This window comes from Colobus angolensis, unplaced genomic scaffold, assembly GCF_000951035.1.
Source record: "Colobus angolensis palliatus isolate OR3802 unplaced genomic scaffold, Cang.pa_1.0 Scaffold27, whole genome shotgun sequence".
NCBI classification, from domain to species: Eukaryota; Metazoa; Chordata; class Mammalia; order Primates; family Cercopithecidae; genus Colobus; species Colobus angolensis.
This window is the reverse complement of record NW_012115932.1, coordinates 17,977,885-17,989,644: the sequence shown is the minus strand read 5'-3', so window position 1 is coordinate 17,989,644 and position 11,760 is coordinate 17,977,885. Positions and strand designations below refer to the sequence as shown.

At 35.8% G+C, this 11,760-nt stretch overlaps 1 protein-coding gene across 4 annotated transcripts in view; it reads right to left on the bottom strand.

Annotated features, from left to right (window-relative positions):
* Positions 1-2,181: 2,181 nt before the first annotated feature.
* The window catches only part of CPEB4 (cytoplasmic polyadenylation element binding protein 4), a 72,026-nt gene continuing 62,447 nt past the window's right edge, over positions 2,182-11,760 (bottom strand). For all 4 annotated transcript variants that reach the window (XM_011947811.1, XM_011947812.1, XM_011947813.1 and 1 more), the window contains 3 exons: positions 10,588-10,702; positions 9,252-9,433; positions 2,182-6,598 (listed from right to left, as the gene is read on the bottom strand). In XM_011947811.1, coding sequence (XP_011803201.1) covers positions 6,371-6,598; positions 9,252-9,433; positions 10,588-10,702 — 525 coding nt within the window. In that variant the 3' untranslated portion in view covers positions 2,182-6,370. The remainder of the gene's footprint in view (positions 6,599-9,251; positions 9,434-10,587; positions 10,703-11,760) is intronic.

The window sequence follows — 11,760 nt, the reverse complement described above, 5'->3', positions numbered from 1 at the left end:
ACATACTAAAATGTTATAGTGGTATATCCCAAAGTATGTTCCAGGGGATCCTGTGTTACCTGTAAACAGAATTTGTAGTCAGAGAAATTGGGGTAAGGGGGACGCTTTCATCAAATAGGTTTCTGGTTGGGCGCAGCGGCTCACGCCTGTAATCCCAGCACTTTGGGAGGCCAAGGCGGGCGGATCACCTGAGGTCGGGAGTTTGAGACCCGCCTGACCAACATGGAGAAACCCCGTCTTTACTACAAATACAATAATAATTAGCTGGGCATGGTGGTGTATGCCTGTAATTCCAGCCACTTGGGAGGCTGAGGCAGGAGAATGGCTTGAACCCGGGAAGCAGAGGTTGCAGTGAGCCAAGATTGCACCATTGAACTCCAGCCTGGGCAACAGGAGCGAAACTCCATCTCAAAAACAAAAACAAACAAAAAAGGTTTCTTCATTGTAGAACTTCTCGAAGTCTTAATAAGCTAATGTGCAAATGTGCATTATTTTGACTTTGCAAGAAACAAGGTGACCATTTTCTAAGTGTATTTAATGGTAAAACTTCTTATTTTTTGTCTTTTTCTTGTGGCAAGGCCTATCCTAGTCCTCTGAAGATCACAGTCTGAAATATTAGAGTTTCATCTTGTTTATTATTTGGTTATTACACATTTCAGAAAATAATTACTCCTTAAAAATTTCTAACTCACTTCATTGACACCTTCAATATTCTTCAATTTTTAAAATCGGAGATTACTTTCCCCATGACTTTTGATCAAACTGATTATTTCCCAAACTTAAAAAAAAAAAAAAATCCCCAGAAAAATTACTTTCTGACCTAGCTATGGACACAAACCCATTACCAAAAGGGGTTATGAAATAACTTGATTGTTAAGAATGTGGTAGAGAATTTCCATTGTTTATTCATCTGGTTAGATAGTAAAAACAAAAGGTAAAAATAAAAAGAATTTTCCTTGTTGGGTAGGTTTAGGCAATCAGTGAATAAAGAAATATAGCCCAGGAAGCCTCTTACACCCTTTCCAGATGCACCATTCTGTGATTTAAAACACCCAACGCAATGCACCTATATAATTTCAAGATAGAGTTGTTATATCAAGCATCATTGATATCTCACTTACCTGAAATAAACATTTCCTAAAATAAATATGCTTGGGCTTTTTTTTTTTCTTAAAATAGTGAAACCATCCCAGAATGCCTAGGAATATTATAGACGTGGTAACCAAATGCCACCCACATCTCCAGTGTCCCATCCCTGGAGTTTCCTCAAGGCCCTTCATTGAATGCTCAACATAAGGTTTGGGAATTGCCGGATAAGAGAAAGAGGAAGTTGTCTAGCCTGCCCTTTCCCTCAGTAATGTCTATAGTTAGAAGAGCTGCATGTTGGGAAAGACAATTTAGAAGCAAAAGATCTCATAGTCCATTTCTCTCAGGACAAGAACCTCTTCTAGTCCTATGAATACTATACTCAAGAAAGAACAGATACCAAATCTGACAAAACAGGATATTCTCAGTGTTATATTTGGTTACAATAAATCCTTATGTTAAAAGTTTGAGAATGCAGTTTAAAATATAAACATTAACACATTACAGTACTTGGTAGTCCACATGATTAATGGGTCAAATCAAAGATATTTTCAACTGACATGCCATAGAGATTATAATCCCACACACCGTATCCTATGACACTAAGGTCTATGGAGGAACTGGGAATTAGAAGTCAAAAGAGACGTGTTTTCAAGCCCTTTGGTAGTCTGGCCACAAATCAAGATTCACTGACAAAGACTCAAAACTGAACCTCCCGGATACGGACTTTCGTTATTAACTAAACACTGGGTTTTTCACTTTTGTTGGGCATTTGGCCTACAACTGACAACTGAATGCTTAGATCCTGGGCTTATAGCCCGTATCCATATTGAAGGCTACAAATAAAAAGAACTCTGCAGGGCAGGCAGCAGGTGCACTAACAGTACAGGCCAAAGACACAACCATCCAACGACACTTACAGGCTTACATAAGAATGCACAGCGGCCACAGTACTTATATGACTGAAGATTTTTTCATATTGGTTTGTGCTGCATTAGCTCAACAGTATAGTCCTAATATTTTAAAATGTTAATATTCCCAATCAAGAAAGCATAATCTACTTGTGTTAAAAAGAAATAAGTATATTAAAAGAAATCTGAGTTAAAAGTTTTATTCATTCAACATCTCACATTACAAATATTTAAAAATTATATGCATACTGGTATAAATAGTCATTTGCAAACTATTTAATAACATTAATTTTCCACTAGCACTTCAACAAATGAATTCTTTTAAAAAAGGAACTGTGTTATATAACTTAAGAGTAGAACATACAAAAATAGGAACTTAACGTGAAAATGACTTTAATAAAAAATGAATTACCCTTATTTAAAATGCTATAATAAATACTACAACCTCCCCATACACAGTAAAAACAATATGGAAATTCAGCCAAGTAGTACAATTAACTGACATACTTAAATAACTTTTCCTTCTGATAATATGAGCAATACACTGGGAAAAAAAATTAGGGATTAGTAAAAACTAGACAACCACTTGCTAAAAGTTTCACTTCCAAAAAATATAACAAAAATCTGATGAAAATTATAAAAACTAATTATACTTTAAATTTTAAAAATATAAAAAATAAAACAGTTGAATACAATATTGTCCCGATTCTTACAATGCTATCAATCACAGTAGCTTTAAAATAATAAAATAAAGCAAATGACCAAAACCTCTTTTATTCCATTTTTAAAAATAATCTCAAATTTACATTAGTAGAAAGATTGATTTCTGATTCTTTTCTTTAGAAACACCAGCAAGAAAGAGGATTACTCTTAACAGTAGAAAATGACATTTTTAAATGTCTGCAATTAAAAACAAAGAATTACACTGCAAAGATCTTTCAAAAGTTTGAAATAAGTATTGCACATAACTTGAAGTTAACTTGCCACAATTCATCACATTCAAGTTTTAAATCACCTTTTAACAGAAGATTCAACTCTTCAAAACAAAAGGGGTGAATTATCAAGTCTTTCCAACAGCACTCTCATAAAATGCTAAATTCATTCACTGCAAGTTTTATTTTGCATTCTGCAGAGGTCTGTGTATGGAGAAGTATATATATTATATCAAAGCGCGGGGACCAGAGGGGAAAGGAGAGGGTTCCTTTACATAGAAAATAATCAGAAACACTTTATTTTACATTGCAAAAATAACCATGTAATTACTCTGTAACTACATTGTAAGTACATGGCTGGTGCCATGCTAGTGCGCTAGAACTACATGCTTGGTGAATTGAAGTGATGCCCTAAAATCTGTAAACTAATTACATGTTAATTATGTTTGAGTTACATGGTAACTCCCAACTACAATCCCATGTAATCTGAAGAACATGTAATCAATAAAGTTCAGAGTAATAGATAATCATTGTTTATGCCCTGTAAATTGAAGTGTAACCAAATAATCTGTAAACACGCTTGTCACACAATCACAAGTAAATATTAGTAGAATAACAATTTCTTACATTAATCATGCATACTAACATTACAGACCTGTCCCAAGGCAGGCTATTTTTTTTTTCCTTATATGTAATTTAAAAGAGCAGACATCTCTGAATCAAACACTTAACATCAATTTATTAATATTAAAAATGGCTAAACATTCACCAAAAATGTCTGCGTTTTATGAATAATTTTAAAAACTTAGTAAGAAGCTGTAGACAATTTTGTTATTTTAAATTTCTACCCTATGCTTATGCATTTAGTTTTTTTTTTTTTTTTTAGGAACTACAGTGTTATCTGTCATTTTCATGCGAATTTTTTTTCATTAATTTGTGACTTTACATAGACTATTTCTTAAATTATAGGTACACCAATAGCTGGTGCTGGGGAAGGATGTTTAAGCAACATGCTTTCTCTTCTCTGCAGACTCTAAAATAGCATTGCCAGTGCACGACATTCATAATTTAAAATGTATGCAGAGCACTGAAATGTATAAAAAGCAGAATATAAGAAAATAAAATTTATTAAAATTATTTATATTAAAAAATGAAGTATATGAAGATCTCTCAGTAATAAAAGTACAAAAAGCTACTCTTTGCAATATGAAAAATTGAGGTATTGCATAAAGAGATATCCCGTCAGTGAAAAGTGTGCCTAAAAATGTTCACTGTTGGAAAAACAAGATATACAAAAGTAGTGCATAACAAATATACATTATGTGCATGACAAAATAAGTTAGCTACAAAAACACTGTACCGAAATTCAGCAGGTCATGTACAAAGGGAAAAATTATTATTCAAAGCTAGTTCTCAAACAGTGTTATTTCTTGTTAACTCATCACACCTGTTTACTGAGTAGGAACAGCACAATAGCACACCCCAAGCCACCTACAAGCATTTAAAAGAGTAAAAAGAGGCAAATGAACATTCCAATTCGAATCATGTAGTTCAGGAGAAAAGAAAAAAAAGTCCCTGACCAGCTACACAAGAGCACCCTCCATTCGCATGACTGCTTTCAATATTTGCAGGGAATTCTTTAAAAGCAGCTCCCTTTCTGTGTTTGAATATTAGACAGCAAATGCCTCCATTTTGACCTTTGGAACTTAACAGGTACAGTTCATTAAAGCCTGTATGAAAAATAAAGGGCTGCTTTTCCTAAAGATCGTCCATAGGGGTCAAAAGCCAGGTGGTTCCACAGCAGTGCTGGGGCAAGTCTTTGGTTTTGAAGGATCCAAGATGGTACTGTTAGGTAGCACAACTAGCAAGATTGCCATTCGATCATTTTATTTCATGTTTTGCCCACTGATAATAATCCTTTTAATGATGGATAGGGCATTTAATAAGAGAATGTCAATTAAAATAAAAGTTACTTTCATGACTAGGGCTTCAAGAGACTATTTTAAATTTACCCCTGAAGCATACTGTTCAACACATAACGCCTTTCAAAGCTAGAATTTTATTTATAATAAAGCATGCATTACTTGATGAAGTTGGCACTTCAAACACTGACTATGTCCCATGCTAAATTCTGAAACTGTAATGTTATTTTAGTTTATAGGAAGAGTAAGATAAACATACGTACCTTTGCACAGATTTACACAGTTACTTAGTTCAACAGTGCAAAACACTTTGCAACTACTTTTTTTTAACTTTTTTTTTTTTCATTTTCTATGTTACAACTAAATTACAGGATACCCAAAGTAACTTTAAATCTAAAAGTAAGCCAATCAGCAGCCAAATTATATATTGGTTTTGTCTTCCAGTTTTGGCTACAAGTGTACTGTAACACAAAATCAAAAATTATATCCTTGAGGTATCTCTAGATCTGTTGTTTTTTAACGTCAAAATGGAGAGCAAAGGCTGACACCTGATAAGTGTTAGTAAATTAGGATATAGAGTTTATATATAAACATCAAAAATAAAATTTATACATTTGTTCTTCAGGAGAGGAAATGCTAGGTTCACCAGTTGTCATTAATTCTAGCTTTGGTAGGTTTCCTGGGGCTTTGACCAGATAAGTAAATTAAATAAATAAGTGTACTCCCCTCAGTAGTAAATTTACCCAATTTTTACATTCTGAATCTTAAAAATTGTTTAAGAGAAAATAAACCTAGCTCTGCCTACTTTACTTTTTTTTGTTGTTGTTGTTTTTTATTTTTTCTGATGTGGTGGTAATTTTTTGAGGGATAATGAAATTATGTTCAGCCTCAAAACCCTGAAAATTAATTATAATGCTGCTCAATCTTGCTTATGTATTTGTTTGCTCTAACATGCTCTTTCCATTAAAAATTGTTAACTTCCTCCATTGCTGTTAAAAAAATTAAGAAGGGATGGAAAAAAGAGAGAGACAAAAAAGATGAAAAAAAGAAAAAAAAAGAAAAAGGCAAAAGCACTTCCCTGGGGGAAAAACTGTCAGATACACCGATAGTGTTATTGTTGCATGGTTATTTTAATAAAAGTATTCTTATATGTTATATTATTAACAATAATTTAATTAAAAACCCAAAATACTCTATTGTTTCATTTCTCTTTTAATATTTCTCTCTCTCCTCTAAGAAAATGTTGCAGGAAGTTTGGATCCTCTTGGTCTCCAGCAAAACAAGAGAATAAAACTTCCATGCAACCCGATGGCAATACGAAAAAGGAGTTCATATTGTTTGCAGTGACACAAGAATCTACAAAACACCTATATTATAGGTCATTCTTTTCATTATACTATAGTTAAGTTACAGACTGCTACAAAAGGACATGCCAGCGTGAAGAGGTTGAGGAAGGGGTCAGAATTAACAGAAGAGTGCACTTATTCTGAGGCCTGAAAATGAGCACTGTAGTTATCCTTTAGTTCCAGCGGAATGAAATATGCCGAGGGCGGTCACCTCCTTCCTTCACCAGGGGCTTGTGGAATTCCCTGCCAGCGCGAGAATGGATAGCAGCCCAGCAATATTCACAGTAATACTGCAGACAGGTAACATTAGCACAGAAAAATGGAGCAAATTTTCCCCCACAACGGGCCCCCTGACATTCATCACACAGCTGATCATCCAAGACATATGGCTTAACTTCCACCTGCAATCAAAAATAGGAGTTTACATTTTTCAGTGACGAAACCAGCAATGCTTACCACACATGTACATTTCCACCCACTATTTGAATGAGTCTGTTGCAAGGTGCCCAAAGAGGAAGGACCAATTATCCATTTACTGAAATACGGATAGTTCATCTTTTAAGAACCTAGTAAGGCTTTTATTATCTATCATTTTATATTTTTTCTTATTAAATAAACATCCTTCAAAGGAAAAAGGATTTCAGCAGACATCATGAAGTGAAGCCAACTGTTGAGACTAGAACGTTATGAGATTAAACCCACAGGAGGTTTTTCATAGACACAAACCCTCATTTTAATTAGTGGATCTGGATTTTTGTCATATGTGGAATCATAATTTAAACAAAATCAACTAAGAGGATCCAAGTTCCACACAATTGCACTTCAATATTCAAGTTGGTGGGAAGATGCCTGACTACTGCGTCACAAGATTCTGAGCTGTCGTAAAGCCTGGCTCGTGGTTTCTATTTATAGTGTACACATGTTGGGTTATAATCACAAACCTGGAACTCTGTTAAAATAAAAAAAAAAGATGCAGCCACAGGATTCACAGTCTAAAACTTTGCTTTGTTCTTTCTCAGTAAGAATATGGTTCACCTGAATCTAAAAGTCAGAGGTCAATTTCTAAAACTGGGCCTGTTCCAGCGTTCTGTCGGCCAGCCTGTCATGTGAACCTTTCAAGCATTAACAGTCACCTGGTTATTAATTCATCAGCTAGAAAAGAGCTGGTTATTTTTAGTCTGGAGAGATTCATGGCTGAAACTCCCTTACAGCAGGCTGTCACCACCACTGGTGGCATCCAGCTCTGACAAGGAATCCCGACCAAGATTAGCCATGAACAAAAGGAGAAGAACATGCAGTGAGTCATGAGTGTGCCTCTGTGCTCCAGCCTGGGTGACAGAGTGAGACCCTGCCTCTAAAAAAATATTTTTAACTTAAAAAATAAAAGTACAAAAGGAGAAGAAGAGTGCCATGAAGTCCAGGAAGAGCAGGCATAAGGACAGCACTGGGCTTCTGGCCTCCAGGCTGCTCCATAATGTCTACAGAGGGACAAGAATCCTTGGCAAAGGATTTCATTGCAGAGGAACACAAATTCAGTCTGAATTTCTAATGACCACCTCCACAGCTCTGAAACTTATGTTGGAATGAGGCAGTGAGATGTAGGTATTTTTTAGTGTGCATAAAAAACCAAGTAGGCCGGGAGTGGTGGGTGGCTCATGCCTGTAATCCCAGCACTTTGGGAAACCAAGGCAGGCGGATCCATTGAGGTCAGGAGTTCGAAACCAGCCTGACCAACATGGTGAAACCCTGTCTCTACTAAAAATACAAAAATTTGGTGGGCATGGTGGCGTGTGCCTGTAGTCCCATCTACTTGGGAGGCTGAGGCAGGAGAATCACTTGAACCTGGGAGGCAGAGGTTGGAGTGAGCCGAGACTGTACCACTCCACTCCAGCCTGGATGACAGAGAGAGACTCCATCTCAAAAAACAAACAAACAAAGTTGGTATGTTAACATACTAATCTTGTCCCTCCCCAATGCTTATAATAGAATAGGTACTTTTCTCTTTAATATATTCACAGTTTTTAGGATGACCATCACTATCTTAAATTGTTTTACTGCCAATGAAGTAGACTGTACATGACATGAAACATAAAAAGCAGAAACCACTACTGACTTGATCATTTTTACATCTTGAATTGAGAACAACACAATCAAATCAATCTATTTTAGCACAATGCCTCAGAGTGTTGGATATCAAAGTCAGTGCGCATGAAAGTGCCAGTGTGCCATGAAATAAAAAGGAGACACCAAAATATAAAGCAATATATTGCTTCCCTCATCAATAAAGGCTTTCTATGAAAAAAAATTGCCAGCTGGACCAAACATTGTGCCCAGTAATGTAGCTGATTACACATTCTGGTCTAAATTCCTATCTCACTACAAACTAAGTTTGCAGACTGGCGTTCAGTCCACAGGCCACACTTTGAGTAGTAAGGGCAAGTGATATAGTTCTATCCTCTAGGAAATAAACTCATGAGGACAGGAACTTCTTGCCCTAAGCACTAAAACATTTGTTGAATGCATGAAACACCAAGCTAAGAAATAAATCAGTGAGAGGCGGTGGCTGTGGAAAAAAGAAAAAAAAAAAAAGAGAGAAATCTGTGAGTGCAATTCATTGAGAAATAGGGGCTTGCTGAGGTCTTCGCTATGTCCCAGGATTAAAAAACAAACAAAAAAAGGGCAGGAAACCTCAAGGGCATTCCTGTTTGTATACCTGATATAACACAGTACAAAAGATTCCCTAAATATTTATTGAATGAATGACAAACTAAGTGAATGAATAGATGCATGGATTGAGACTGAATGGAAGCTACAGTTTAGAGAAGATTAAATTAACTCAGGTAAATTACAGTGTTCTGATGAGGCTACTCAAAAAACTAAAAGATAAAAGAAATTCATAGGAAATTCTTTCATGTATTATAGAGCACAACTAACTCTATAGGCAAAATCGTCAGCTGTCACTTTATTGTCATAAAACTCTCTCATTCTAATATTGGTAATCGCACATTTAGAGGACCATTTCTAGAATTTGCCAAAATGTAGTGTAAGGCTTACCCGTTTATCTATCTCTCCATGCTGCAGCTGAACAAAGCGGGCACTGATAGCAGCTATGTAACTCTGTTGATTAGAGAACGCAACTCTCCCAGCTCCTTTTGGGTATTTTAGCTCAGGGTCAGTATCAATCCCAGCGTAGCACACACCTCCATATAGCCGATCCATTATCATCGCAAGCTCCACTAATTAAGAAAGGAGCAAAGAGGATATTTAAAATCAGGAAAATTCATCTGGCTCACCAACGGTTTCATCAAAAGCAATTCATCTGTACTCTCAGCTCACATCATTATAATAATTATTAAAATGAAACATTACTACAACCAGTCATTCATTGTGTTAAGCCTTAATCTTTTAATTGTGGGCAAGGGGTTGCTAGGTGTTTTCTAGTATGTTCTCTTTATTATTCTCACAACTCTATGAAGTAGGCAGTAATTTCCCGAGGAAATTGAGGCACTGAGGGGCGATCCATCTGTCCAAGGTCACAGGTCATTAAGTGATGGTACTCTCATGTTTGCCTGCTCTATGCCATGTTGCTGCCATAGATTTACCAGTTAATAATGGATTGATTAATGTAATAATTACTTGAACACGAGAAAACTAACTGGTAGATTCTTTGGGAGCCCTCCTGGCTTATTTCCATCAAAACCCTTTTCCCCACAGTCGGTTCACCAATTTTTCATTTAAAAAAACCTTGAAGTAATGACTGCATTTTCTTCTTTATGAAGTGTTAAAATCGTGCAGCTACATTCCTGTTCATGTTATGATTTTTTAAATCTCATTTATGCTATTAAACCTCAAATTACTTGAAGTTAGGAATTTAATTTGTTCTGTAAGTACTACTCTAAAAATACGATGCATTGCTGAGAAGTCTATTATATTCCAGAGCTCAGTCAGTGGCTGCTGAGCAAATGAGGATGTGGGAAACAAATACTGACAATCTCAATACAGAGTCTATTCTTGAAGGGCTTTTTTTCTTTTCAGACAATGATGAGAGTAATAATTAGCATTATGCAGCACTAGACTAAGTACCTTTGTACTGGTCATCTCATTCAACCCTCAAAATATCACTAGGAAACACTTTTCCTAGTGTTATTTCATCCTGGGGATGAAAAGTGTTTCAACCCTACTTGATAGATGGGGAAATTGGGAATTAGAAAATTCATGGAATTTGTCCAAGGTCACTTAACTATTAGAGCACATGAATTCAAACCCAGATACTTTGATTCTAGAACTCTCACTTTTGGATGTTAACTCAAATTCTTAGGAAAAATTTCTCCTGAAGATCTTTATATTTCTGTGCTATGGGATAGAGAGTTTGTTGTCTGTTTCATCATACCAGCTCGTAATGGCCGAGGAACACCACCAACAAATATAGTTTTTCGTGGGTCAAGTGGCTGTGAACCATCCATCACAAAGTCACTGTCACTGAGATTCCAAGGCCGAATCTGGACCTAGGGAATGTGCAAACCAAAACGTCTCATTCTTAATACAGACAATTCACGGGCAAAAAAGTTAAAAATTATTACAAAGTATTTTATTTCTAAAAGCAATAATCCTATCAAGTCAATAAAGCTGGGAAACTAGAAGATTTAAAAATCGTGTATCCCAACCCATCATTTTATTTTTAGGAGTAAACTAAACCAAGGTGGAAAGTTCAACTTGATTCTCTATTATAAGCCAAATTACTTAACATGTCCATAATTATTTGTAAGTTAAATCACTGTTTTTCAGCTTATTTGGGCCTTTAGTCTGTCCAGTGCCCTAATATCTACATCATTTAAATTTTTAGCATGGTATCCAATGCCAATCAATATACAATGCTAAGTAAACTAGAATTGTGTGTCCAATCAGTGTATGTCCAGCAAATGCAAACTACTCTTGATACTATCAAATCTGATGCATTATTTCAAAATGGTTTTGAAAGTAAAAATACTGATGATATTTGCAATTTTTTTTATATGACAAATACTTCAGTGTATCCATTAGAGTGGTCAATCAAGAATCATGTACCTCATTTAAAACTATTCACATTTTCTAACTATCACAAATGCCCATGCCAACGGCTATGGGGAGACAGCGGTGTGTACCCAAATACACACACCAATAGAGTCCTAGGTCAAACGTCCCAAATTCAAATACGGATGGGGATTGGCAGGGAACATAAACAAGTCAAGCATCAAGAGTCCAGACCACAGGAACTCTTAGAAAGTTTCTGACCTAGACAACCACAAGACATCAAGAGAAGCTCCATAAATGTTATTTGCTTAAGCTGGGCCCACTGACAACTCCTTTCTGCACTATATTGCATCATTCATTGGGTGCTGGCTGAGTGATAATAATCTGCCACTTTGCCAGATTCATCAAAACATGCCAGTTGCTCCTCTTCCTAAAGGCTAAATTTTATGATAAACTTTTCCAAAAAGAAAAAACAGTATGCTATGCAATGTACCTGTACACGTATATACACGATTCACTCTACTTTGGAGAGTACCATATATAAAGTTAAGGA